Source organism: Chiloscyllium plagiosum, chromosome 10, assembly GCF_004010195.1.
Source record: "Chiloscyllium plagiosum isolate BGI_BamShark_2017 chromosome 10, ASM401019v2, whole genome shotgun sequence".
Lineage (NCBI taxonomy): Eukaryota > Metazoa > Chordata > Chondrichthyes > Orectolobiformes > Hemiscylliidae > Chiloscyllium > Chiloscyllium plagiosum.
The window spans coordinates 51,625,732-51,638,344 of record NC_057719.1 but is presented as its reverse complement, the minus strand read 5'-3'; the positions used below and the strand labels follow the sequence as shown (position 1 = coordinate 51,638,344).

Here is a 12,613-nt window from a genome sequence, read left to right as displayed (position 1 = left end):
ATCTATAGCTTCTCTTGTAACCACTACCTCCAGTTTCTTTATCACGTATTTTGAATCCAACTGGCTAAAAACTGACATATGTAATGCTTCAGAGGCCAAGATGAATCATTTACATGATCCTTCTGGCTGAAGATTCTTGCAAATGCTTTAGCCTTGTTATTTTTTTCCAACCGACTTGCCAGTTCCCACCATTAATGATTGGGATATTTGAGAAGCCTCCTCTTCCATGAGCTATTTAACTGTCCCGCCACCATTTATAGCCGGATGTGGTTGAACTGCAGAGTTTTGATCTTATCAGTCGATTATGGAATTGCCTAGCTCCATCATTTGCTGCTTATGCTGTTTAGCATGCAAGTAGACCTGAGCCTGACACCTCATTTTTGGTGAATGTTTTGGGTGCTGTTTCTGGCACACTTCACCTGAACCAACATTGATTTCATGGCTTGATGGTAATGATAGAATGGAGGATAAACTGGGTCATGAAGTTACAGATGGTGGTTGAATACATTTCCGCTGATAGTCCAGAGCATCTCATGATTGCCCAGTTGTGTGTTACAACATCCCCAATGACTCATTCAGCACACTGTTAGTGATGCACAACACAATGGAGGATATATTCAATGTGAAGACATCTCTGCAAATAATCACTCTTCAAACACCTGGAGAAATTTTTTATCAAAATTACCTAAACCAAAATAGAGTAGTTACTTTAAGTTTTCCACAAGAGAAGGCTATTAAAACCTATAATAAGTATTATTATAATACATTGCATGGTCATACATAAAATATACCAGAACGTCCTGGTAAAGATTTTTACTGCAGTTAATTTAACAGATTTGACAAACATTAAGAATATTTAAACAAGGTTTGCAGAAAACTAGGTCACTCAGCTTATCATTTCTATGCTAGCTCTGTGCTGAAACAATCCAAGACTATTGCCAATATCCAGCTCTTTTCCCAAAGTAATCTATTAGGCTTTTAAGAACCTTTAGGAGAAAGCTAGGACTGCAGATGCTGGAGCTCAGAACTAAAAAGTGTGGTACTGAGAAAGCATAGCCAGTCAGGCAGTACCAGAGGAACAGGAGAGTCAATGTTTCAAGCATTCTGAAATGTCAACTTTTCAGAACTTTAGCCCATCATAAATTGATAGCTATTGATTAGATTAGATTACTTACAGTGTGGAAACAGGCCATTCGGCCCAACAAGTCCACACCGACCCGCCGAAGCGCAACCCACCCATACCCCTACATTTACCCCTTTAACCTAACACTACGGGCAATTTAGCATGGCCAATTCACCTGACCCGCACATTTTTGGATTGTGGGAGGAAACCGGAGCACCCGGAGGAAACCCACGTAGACACAGGGAGAACGTGCAAACTCCACACAGTCAGTCGCCTGAGTCGGGAATTGAACCCAGGTCTCTGGCGCTGTGAGGCAGCAGTGCTAACCACTGTGCCACCGTGCCGCCCACAAAGTGCAGAAGTGGGCGAGTGCAGAAAAAATAATGATTGGAATGTCTTCAAAAATACTACAAAAATTCATTATGGCACTAATCTCAGGTACTTTGAAAGATGTAATTAAATAAAACCGTTGCATTGAAGCAAAATACATTAGCTTCATACTAATTATTCATACAGCTGTACTGAGAGTGTGTGGAGGATGATGTCCCTTGTACTTCAGCAATGGCACCTCATTGACACAATGCTCCAATTCCAACTTAATTGAAACCTTAACCTCTAAATTAGGATTTCACAACAAAGAAGGTGGTCACTCATCCTACCATGCCTCTACTGACTCTGACATGTTTTAGACAAAATGAAACTCATACACTCAAGTTATATACTGTCAAACAATGTGTACTCACATGGACTGTAGAATTAAACCCAAATTTAAATACCTTCCCACAGACTAATAATTGCGTAAAAAGAAACAGAAAACACAAGATTTAACTGACACAAACAGGTGAACCAGGATTTTTCTTAAATGCTCTTTATGTATTTTGAACATTAATAAATGTCATTTATAAATTGTTGGTAATTAACTCAAAATATCAATGCAGACTTCCTACTCAATGTAACAAGGTCACATACAGCCTTCAATAATGTCAGATGGATTTATAAATCAGAAGTATAAACTCAAAATAACAGTTATGAAGCATGTATTTCTGTGCTATAGAGCACTTTTTTTTTTAAAAAAAATGTACTTTTGATATCACAACAGCAAACTGCCTGAGAATTAGACAATGGACAGCAATTGAGCAACGGGATTTTCTCAACTCTTTTACTATTAAATTAGGTTTACAACATTCTCAAAAGTAAGTTATTCATTTTCAAACTCCCTAAAAAAAAAACCCTAACTTATATGGCATTCTTTCACAATTTCTTGCTGTAGAAAAAATTCCACACAATCGGAAAAATCAATTCAGCACAGACACGAAATATCATTCCTTAGATGGGATACCTGTAAGTATGGAAGCTACGATAATAGAATTTTCATGAATTAACAGTACTAACAGAATGATAATGCTGTGTACCAATACAAATTCAACAATAACTTTTAAGCCCAGCTGAAAATAGGTAGTCAAACTTGAGGTTCTACATTCTATCAAAATCCTCCCTCTGCTTAGCAATTGGTGCTTTGAATTAAGTCCAATTTAATAGGTGCACTTTCAGGATCAACAGAACGTCCATGATTTCTTTAAAAGTAGAACTTCGCTTCATTGAATAAAAGAAAAATCAGTCAACCCATCAGTGATCTGTTTGTCAGTCAATTGTTTACATATCAAGAATGCTCACTCTAAAATGCATCTTATGGGCACTGCAAAATATATCATTTAAGCAGTCTTTGAAGAACCTTACATTCGCTCTAGAAATTCATATGTGGCTAGATCAGTGTTCCCCCAAATTGCTTAATTATGGCAAAGATGTTATAAAACTTGAAAGGGTTCAGAAAAGATTTACAAGAATGTTGCCAGGTTGGAGGATTTGAGCTATAGGGAGTGGTTGAATAGGCTAGGGCTGTTTTCCCTGGAGCGAAGGCTGATAGAGGTTTATAAAATCATGAGGGGCATGGATAGGATAAATAGACAAAGTCACTTCCCTGGTGTGGGGCATAGGTTTAGAGAAAGAGAAGGTAAAGATATAAAAGAGCCCGAAAGGGCAACTTTTTCACTCAGAAGGTGGTACATGTATGGAATGAGCTACCAGAGGAAGTGGTGGAGGCTAGTACAACTGCAACATTTAAAAGGCATCTGGATGGGTATGCGAATAGGAAGGGTTTGGAGGGATATGGGCCAGATGCTGGCAGGTGGGACTAGATTGGATTGGGATATCTGGTTGGCATGGGCGAGTTGGATTGAAGGGTCTGTTTCCATGCTGTACATCTGTGACTCTATGATTCTAAGTTTGTATACAAGTTGATCAGCACTCCATCTCTTATCCACTCTCTCAACCACTTCTTCCTTTCAGTTTTTATCTCCTCATATCCCATCGTACATAATGGAACTTAGATTAGATTAGATTACTTACAGTGTGAAAACAGGCCCTTCGGCCCAACAAGTCCACACCGACCCGCAGAAGCGCAACCCACCCAAACACATTCCCCTACATTTATCCCTTCACCTGACACTATGGGCAATTTTAGCATGGCCAATTCACCTAACCTGCACATTTTTGGACTGTGGGAGGAAACCAAAGCACCCGGAGACACAGGGGGAATGTGCAAACTCCACACAGACAGTCGCCTGAGGCGGGAATTGAACCCGGGTCTCTGGCGCTGTGAGGCAGCAGTGCTAAACACTGTGCCACCGTGCCGCCCCAAACCTGTTTATCGGTAACACCTAATGACAATGGATAATGACAATGGACAATAGACACTTGAATTTTACCTCTGTGGCAAGAAGTTGTCACCGCATTCTAACATCTCAGCGAGGAAAATTCTGCCACAGATGACTCACTACTGCTGGACTTAAAAGACCCTGAGAAGGTAGACGTATTCAGGTGGTGCCTCTCAACTATCCTGATGAAGACCAATGTGCCAGATTCTTACAAGTGCCCACAGCAACTGGTCCCCTCCAAACGCCACCACAGCGAGCAATGGTATAGAGATGCTCAGCATCTCAACCATGAACCAAGACCAATTCAACAAGAATGATCAAGAGATTCAGGATCTCCCACAACACACGCATGATGTGTTCGTGAACCGGTAGCTCCAACAAAATTCAAATGAGAATAAACAAACCTATAGGCAACTGAAGGACGAGGTGCAATAAAGAAACAAACAGTCACCGAAAGAATAGATGGTGGGTACAAAAAGAGCATGACACTCGTCAATAGCCATGAAGTGTACAACTTCTTCAGTACAAAGTTATTTACAGACCGAGAATCCTGAGACTCACTCCACTAAGAACCAAAACAGAGAGTGCCTCAATAAAAGCCAACAAGCAATCAACGCCTGCTAGAGACAGCACTTAGAGGACCTCCTCAATCAAGATGCAGCCTTCAACATAAGTGCTCTCGACATCATCATGCCACAGTACCTGCCATCATCTCAGTGCATAATCAACCCATTGTAAAGTCAAAAAAAGCCATCTGACAGCTCAAAAAAAAAAATTTGACAAATCCACAGCCATCGTCCTTGCCTTGAAGGAATAAAGCATGCTGGGAGATCTCAGAAAGGAGACAGGTACAACTGTGGAAAGTACAGAAGGATTTCCCCACTGCCTGCCATGGGAAAGATCGACGTGAGAATCTTCCTCAACCCATCTCCTTTCAGTGGCTGAACAGCCCCTCCCCAAAATCTCAAACTGGCTTCTGCTTGTCAAAGAGGCACAAATGGACATTATTTCCACTCCGTGACAAATCCAATAAAAGTGAAGGGAAAGGTGCCGACCTCTGTTCGTGGTCATGTTCGAACTTCCAAAGGCCTTCAACTCTTGTCAAATATGAGGGATTATGGAATATCCTAAGATTCAGTTACCTGCAGAAATTCATTGCTCTGCCTGTTTCATGACGACATGCAAGGTATGATCCTTGCCAACAGATCCACCACAGACCCACTATGATTGCAAACTGGGGTCAAGCAGGGCTCTATCATCACCACAACACTCTTCCATATCTTCCTCACCACAGCACACCACCTTATCTCCAGATAGGCTCCTTGCTGGAGTGGAGTTAACCTAACCTGCAGGATGAGCAAAAAATGATTCAACCTTTAACAGCTCCAAACCAAAACCACCTCCAACTTTGTCAACAACATGCAGTACATAGACAACATTGCGTATGCACAGGCCCGAAGCCAAGTTACAATCCATCAATGTATCCACCCAGGCATGTGGGGCAATGGGCCTCAAACTAAATATTCCAGCTCATTCCTGCCACTTCCTGTAAACTGCGAGTGACCTATGTGTGAACAGGCATTAATGATAATATCCAACATCGATTCCAATGGATGCTGCAGGAAAAGAATGTGTTCAAAGTTACACTTTAAACTCAGGATCAAGCTTATAGCTTACAAAACAGCCAGTGGCCTCACCCTCCTGTATATGCAGCAAAAACATGGACTATGTACAACAGACATGTAATTCCTTGGAGTCATCACCAGCATTGCCTTCACAAAAATCCTGTATATCCAGTGGCAGGGTATGCATAGAAAAGACAGTCCTCTCCCAGGCCAACGACGTCAGTATCGAGTCACTGCTCACACATGAAAAGCTGTGACAGATGCAGCATTGTCCTCAGGCCGAACACAAAACTCCCCAATCAAGTATATAGAACATAACCGCGCAATACAGGCCCTTCGGTCCTTGATGTTGCGCTGACCTGTGAAATTAATCTGATGCCCATCTAACCTACACCGCTCCATTATTATCCATATGTATGCCCAATGCCCAAAATGCCCTTAACATCAGCAAATCTACTACTGTTGCAGGCAGGCCGTTCCACGCCCTTAGTACTGAGTAAAGAAACTACCCTGATACCTGTCCTAAAATCAATCACCCCTCAATTTAAAACTACGTCTCCTCGTGTTAGCCTTCACTAACCGAGGAAAAGGCTCTCACTGTTCACTCTCTCTACCCTCTGATTATCTTGTATGTCTCAATCGAGTCACCTCTCAACCTTCTTTTCTCCAATGAAAACAGTCTCAGTTCCCTCAGCCTTTCCTCTTAAGACCTTCCTTCCATACCAGGCAACATCCTAATCAATCTCCTCTGAACCCTTTCCAAAACTTCCACATCCTTCCTATAACATTACCTCATGGCTCTGAAACTCAATTCCCTCACCAATAAATGCCAACACACCATATGCCTTCTTAACAACCCTGTCAACCTGGGTAGCAACTTTCAGGGATTTATGTACCTGGCACCAAGATCTCTGTTCATCTACACAGCCAAGAATTTTACCATTAGCCCAGTATTCTGCATTCCTATTACTCCTTCCAAACTGAACTACCTCAAACTTCTCCGTATTAAACTCCATTTGCCACTTCTCCGCCCAGCTCTGCATCTTACCCATGTCTCTCAGTAACCCACAACATCCTTCAGCACTATCCACAACTCTGCCTACCTTAGTGTCATCCACAAATTTACTACCCATCCTTCCAAACCCACATCCAGGTCATTTAGGAAAGAAAAAAAGGCAAACAGCAGTGGCCCCAAAACAGATCATTGCAGAACACCACTGGAAACTGAGCTCCAGGATGAACTTTTCCCAGCAGCCACCACCTTCTGTCTTCTTTCAGCTAGCCACTTTCTGATCCAATTCACTAAATCACCTTCAATCCCAAAACTCTATTTTGTGCAATAGCCTACGTGTGGAACCTTAGCAAATGCCTTACTGAAGTCCATATACACCACATCAACCACTTTACCTTCATTCACCTGCTGTCACCTTCGAAGAACTCAATAAAGGTTAGTTAGACATGACCTACACTTCACAAAACAGTGTTAACCATCCCTAATCAAATTATTCCTTTCCACGTGATTATAAATCCTATTTCCTATAACCTTTTCCAACACCTTACCCACAACCAAAAGTACACCTTACCACCCCATGGCCCAACATCTCAACTCCCCCTCCCACTCTGCCGAGGACATGCAGGTCCTGGGCCCCCTCCACCGCTGCTCCCGGACCACCTGACGCTTGGAGGAAGAACGCCTCATCTTCCACCTCAGAACACTTCAACCCCCAAGGCATCAATGTGGACTTCACCAGTTTCCTCATTTCCCCTCCCCCCACCTTACCCCTGTTCCAACCTTCAGCCCAGCACTGTCCTCATGACCTATCCTACCTGCCAATCTCCCTTCCCACCTATCCGCCCCACCCTCTCTCTGACCTATTACCTCCATCCCCACCCCCTTCACCTACTGTACTCTTTGCTTCCTTCTCCCCAGCCCCACGCCCCACACCCCCCATTTATCTCTCCACCCTGGAGGCTTCCTGCCTCTATTCCTGATGAAGGGCTTTTGCCCGAAATGTCGATTTTCCTGCTCCTCGGATGCTGCCTGACCTGCTGCGCTTTTCCAGCACCACTCTGATCTAAACAACTATTCCTGTCCCTCCTCAAGCCATGTCTCTGAAATGGCCACAACATCAAAATCCCAAGTATCAACTCATGCTGCAAGTTCACCCACCTTATTCCAGATGCTGCTGGCTTTGAAGTACACACATTTCAAACCAACATCCTGGTTGTCAGTGCCCTGTCACAAACTTGTAAACCTATCCCTGACCTCACTACCCTCAACCTCCTGTACACAAACGACAATTCAGGTTCCCATCTCCCTGCAGTATTAGTTTAAAGCCCACCCTCCACCCGAAAAGCATTAGCAAATTTTCCCCCAGAATATTAGTAACCCTCTGGTTCAGGTGAAGACCATCCTGTTTGTAGAGGTCCTACCTTCCCCAGATTCCCTCCACAACCACCTGATGGAGCAGCGCTCCAAAAGCTAGTGCTTCCAATTAAACCTGTTGGACTATAACCTGGTGTTGTGTGATTTTTAACTTCCCCAGATTGAGCTCCAATTATCCAAGAATCCAAGAATCCAAAACCCTCCCTCCTGCACCATACCTGCAGCCACGTGTTCAACTCTGCCTTGTCACTATTCCTCGCTTCTCTAGCACATGGCACAGGCAACAAACCAGAGATAACAACTCTGTGTACTAGCTCTAAGCTTCCATCCTAGCTCCCTGAATTTCTGCCTTAGATCCCACCTTTCTTTCTACCTATGCTGTTGGTGCCTATGTGGACCACTACTTGGGATTGCTCCCGCTCTCCCTCCCCCTAAAGGGTCCCAAGGACCCGATCTGTGACAACACAAACCCTAGCACCTGGGAGGCAACACCAATCGGGAGTCACTCATTCCCACAAAATCTGTTTCTCCCTAACTATGGAGTCCCGAATGACTAAAGTTCTGTTCCTCTGCCCCCTTCCCTTCTGAGCAACAGGTACAGACTCTGTGCCAGAGACCTGTGCTCCATTGCTTACCCCGATAAGTCATTCCACCTCCACCTCCCCCACCCCCAACAGTATCCATAACAGTATAGTTGTTATTGAGGGGAACGGCCACAGGGGTTCCCTGCACTGCCTACCGATTCCCTTTCCGCCCCCTGATGGTAACCCATCTACCTTCTTCACGTGACTGTCGAGTAACCACGTCTCTGTAACTCCTCTCAATAACCCTCTCCGCCTCCCGAATGATGCAAAGTTCATCCAAATCTAGTTCCCTAACGCGGTTTTTGAGGAGCTGGAGTTGGGTGCACTTTCTACAAACGAAATCAGCATGGACACCAGATGTGACCCTTGCCTTCCACATTCTGCAGGAGGAACATTCAACTGCCCTAACCTTCATTCCCACTATTCTAAATTCCCAAATAGACCGCCAAAAATTGCAACACGGAAGAAAAGGCCTTACCAACCAACAGACAGAATCTTTTTTTGGGTCAGAGGACGAGGATCGGTGCTCTAATCCAAGCTCTGCAAAGGTAAGCAATCACTGGGGAGGCACAGAAAATGCCACAAGAACACCCTGAACGCCTCCTGAAACAAATTAACATCCCCACCGACACATGGAAATCAATTCCCCTGGAAAACAAACTGGAAAAGCATTCCAAAAGGCACCAACCACTTTGAGCATCACCAAGTGGAGCAAAGGGAGGCCAAGCACAAGCAGTGGAATGAGAATCCAGAGAGCAATACCCACCTCAAACACCACCTATCCCACCCATGGCAGAGTCTGCTTCTCCAGGATTGGAGGATGGCGGAAGGATAAAAGGAAGTCATCAGTGCACAAGGTGCAAGGAGGAGAAAAGGGAAGACTGAGGAGGCAGCAGAGGAGAAAAGGAAAGGCAATGGCTGTGATATAGAAAAGGAAAGATGGAGGTGGCAGCAGAGGAGGAGAAAGAGGCAGAATAATGAATATTTATTAATAAATAGGTAACAAATACTAGGATTGCCAGAGGTACTCATACACAAAAGAATAAAATGCATTTTGTACAAAATAGTATTTGTATAAATTTCATACATAATGATATACAAGCTGATAAGCTCTCCTCCTCCCCCCCCTCAACATTTCTTCCTTTACTATCACTCATCACATCCCGTTCCATCGCATCCCAAGTAGAAGAGCCAAAGTGACTTGTGCACAAGTCTTACTCAATAAAAAGGGATGAAAGGAGAGAGGGTGGTAGTTAAGCATGACCTCAACTTTTACTTCTCTCTGTCAAGAAGCTATTTTAACATCTCAGATAGGATTACTACTTTGGCAAAGTTACTTCACTGTTACAAGAGGATGACACAAACACATGCATTATTTACTTCTGGTCAAACAATTATTCCTCTTTTATGCAAATCTTCATTCTTTTGCAACAAGATTTCACAATTAGCAATTCTCCGGAACTGGCCTAAGTCACATTGATGTGCATCTTAAAACAAAGATTCATGTTAGATGGTTATGGAGACTACATACATACCACAAGTTCAGTGAACATGATATCCAGTTCTTCAATTGGAGGCATGGGCAATGCCGGCTCCATTGTCTGCAATGCAAAATTGTTGTCATTTCTCAGTCTGTATGTGATTTCTGGGTGGTCACTCCCTCGAAAGCAGCAGAATATGAAGGAAAGACCCCGACTACTTCTTTTTCGAGGGGCCATGTTCATATTTCTTTATTTACTTGTCACAGCAAATGGTGCCTGCAGAACTGAAAAGAGATAATTACATTAGTAAAGAAGTGGCAAGTCAAAATTCACATGCACTGGTTTTAAATATTCAACATGGTTGACCCAAGTTAGTTTTTCTCCGACCTACATTATAAACATTCTACTTGTTCATTTCATTTAAGAAAAACAACTAGTACCATTTCATTTTTAAAAATCAATCTTTTGAGGACTAGAATTTCTAATAGCTAATGCAATAATTGAGTAATGCAATTATTTTTCACAAAGTAGTCAAGGATTGTTTTCAGGATCAATTGTACTAATTGAAAATATAGTGCCAGCGTTGTCACAACTTCGACATGTCAAGCAACATCTTTAGCTGTAAACCTTTTCAAGTAAATACCATAATGTGCATGTACTGGAACAGCTCAGTCTGCTTCTATTCGCAACTACAACTTATAGCATGCCAAAACATTTTTAGATAAACGCAAGTATACTTTCTCAAATTTATGCATACTTGGATGAAGATTAGTTCACAATGGGTCCAGTAATCAGATTGAAATAGAAAGATTTTCTGAATAGCCCAAAATTTTACACATCAATAATATATCCACCAATCACTACGCTGTGGCAGCTAAGTCAATATGTTAGACAGCAGTTTCCAAATTTTCAGCAGGCCAAGTTTAATTATTACAATTCATAATTATCTACAACTAAATTGAGTCTTTGGTGAAAGTTTGATACAAAAACCATTGAACTCTTCCTTCCTCAGAATCTAACCATCCATAAAAGATCCAGGCTTCACTACCTTCTTGTTTCAAACACACCACCTCTTAAAAAGAAAAGAAATTCTCTTGTTTGGTCTTCAAAGGCAAACACCTTATTCTTAAATTTATATTTGCTAGCTTCAGTTTCCCCCAAACAAGAGGGAACATCCTTCTTCCACCTCATCTAGTCCCTTCCAGATCATGTTTCAAATATAATCCCCCCCCCCTTATTCCACACTGCAACTGACACAGGTTAAACTGGTTCAACCCTTCATGAGGTAGGCCCATCACTGCAGGAATAAGTTGAATTAACCTTCTCTGAACTATTTCTAAAGCAATTTTTCCGCCCCCATACAAAACTATATACAGTGCTCCAGATGTGGCCTTGCAAATACCCCTGTACTCCTCTACAGTAAAACATTCCAACTTTAAATAATATTCCAACACTCCTAATCACTATTACCTACACAGTCATTTTCTGCAATTAAGTGTACCAGGACATCCAAATTCCCCCAGTACCACTACCTTCTATTTAAATAGTACATGGCTTCTCAATTTTGGAGAGTATAAAGTTCACATTTATACATTTTATACTCCAAAATTCAACATTATGAAGAGGTCAGAACTGCTGACAATTTGTAGAAGTAGCCACCATATAATTTAAAAGAAAATTACTTTCTTTTAAAACAAAACAAACATTCTGTGTGGTTGCAGTTCAAAGTGCACAAATCTCTTGAAGAGCTGCATGTACTAACTTTATTTAACCTCTTAAGACATAGTAACAATTAGCTTGCAGTAAAAATTATTTCTTTAAAGAAAAAAAGTGTCGAAAAGTGTTTTATTTTGCCGTCTCTGCTTACAATGTAATGCACATTAAAACAGAAAAAATAAGGCAAGATGATATTCCAATGCATCTGCATTAGAGAACTGGTAGACATATACTGTTCCAGTAATATGAAGAGACATAAATCATGTTTGAACAAGCTCTTAGATCCTTGCAAGCTTGCATGGAGCCATAACGTGAACTCTGAGCTCAAAGTATCTTTATAAATATTAATCCAATTCCTTTCTAAACCCAGGCTCTACTGTATTTAGATAATTAATTTATATAATTTAGTATCTAGACATTTTGCATTTATTACAAAGCCGAAAATTCAAGTTCCTATGTAAAGATGTCAGTTTCACATTATTTAAAATTCAAGGAACTTGTGATTCTCAGCTGACTAGTGATTGCGAGGGAACCTTCATGATCATTTTACAAATCCACGATCTCTTGCGCAAAACAAACACAGATAGGATTAGGTCAAGTTGTGCCTCACATTTGTGTACCATTATACCCATGGCACAGGAATGACAATAAGCAAAAGTAGTAAAGTTAATACCGCCTTCCTGGAGGCTGAATTTATGTAATAATGGAGGAAATGGTAAAAACAGGGTGTGCAAAACAATTTAGGATGCTTTACTCTAATATTGACAGTTAGATAAAGGATATCAACACCAATAACGTCAACATTCCCCCAAAAAAGGTTCCAGTATACTGCATTTCATGAAAATGTTCCTAAATACTAAAGTTCAACAGCAGGTGTTTAAAATTATGCAAAATGATAGGCTGGAAATATGCACATTTTCTGAAGCATTTGACCTGTGGAGGGAGAAATGTTGGCATGCAAGTTATATCAGGATAGTTCTTAAT

General features: G+C 41.7%; 1 protein-coding gene across 5 annotated transcripts in view; it reads right to left on the bottom strand.

Moving 5' to 3' along the window:
* The window catches only part of daam1a (dishevelled associated activator of morphogenesis 1a), a 183,900-nt gene that overhangs the window by 109,610 nt on the left and 61,677 nt on the right, over positions 1–12,613 (bottom strand). For all 5 annotated transcript variants that reach the window (XM_043697780.1, XM_043697779.1, XM_043697783.1 and 2 more), the window contains one exon: positions 9,968–10,197. In XM_043697780.1, coding sequence (XP_043553715.1) covers positions 9,968–10,156 — 189 coding nt within the window. In that variant the 5' untranslated portion in view covers positions 10,157–10,197. The remainder of the gene's footprint in view (positions 1–9,967; positions 10,198–12,613) is intronic.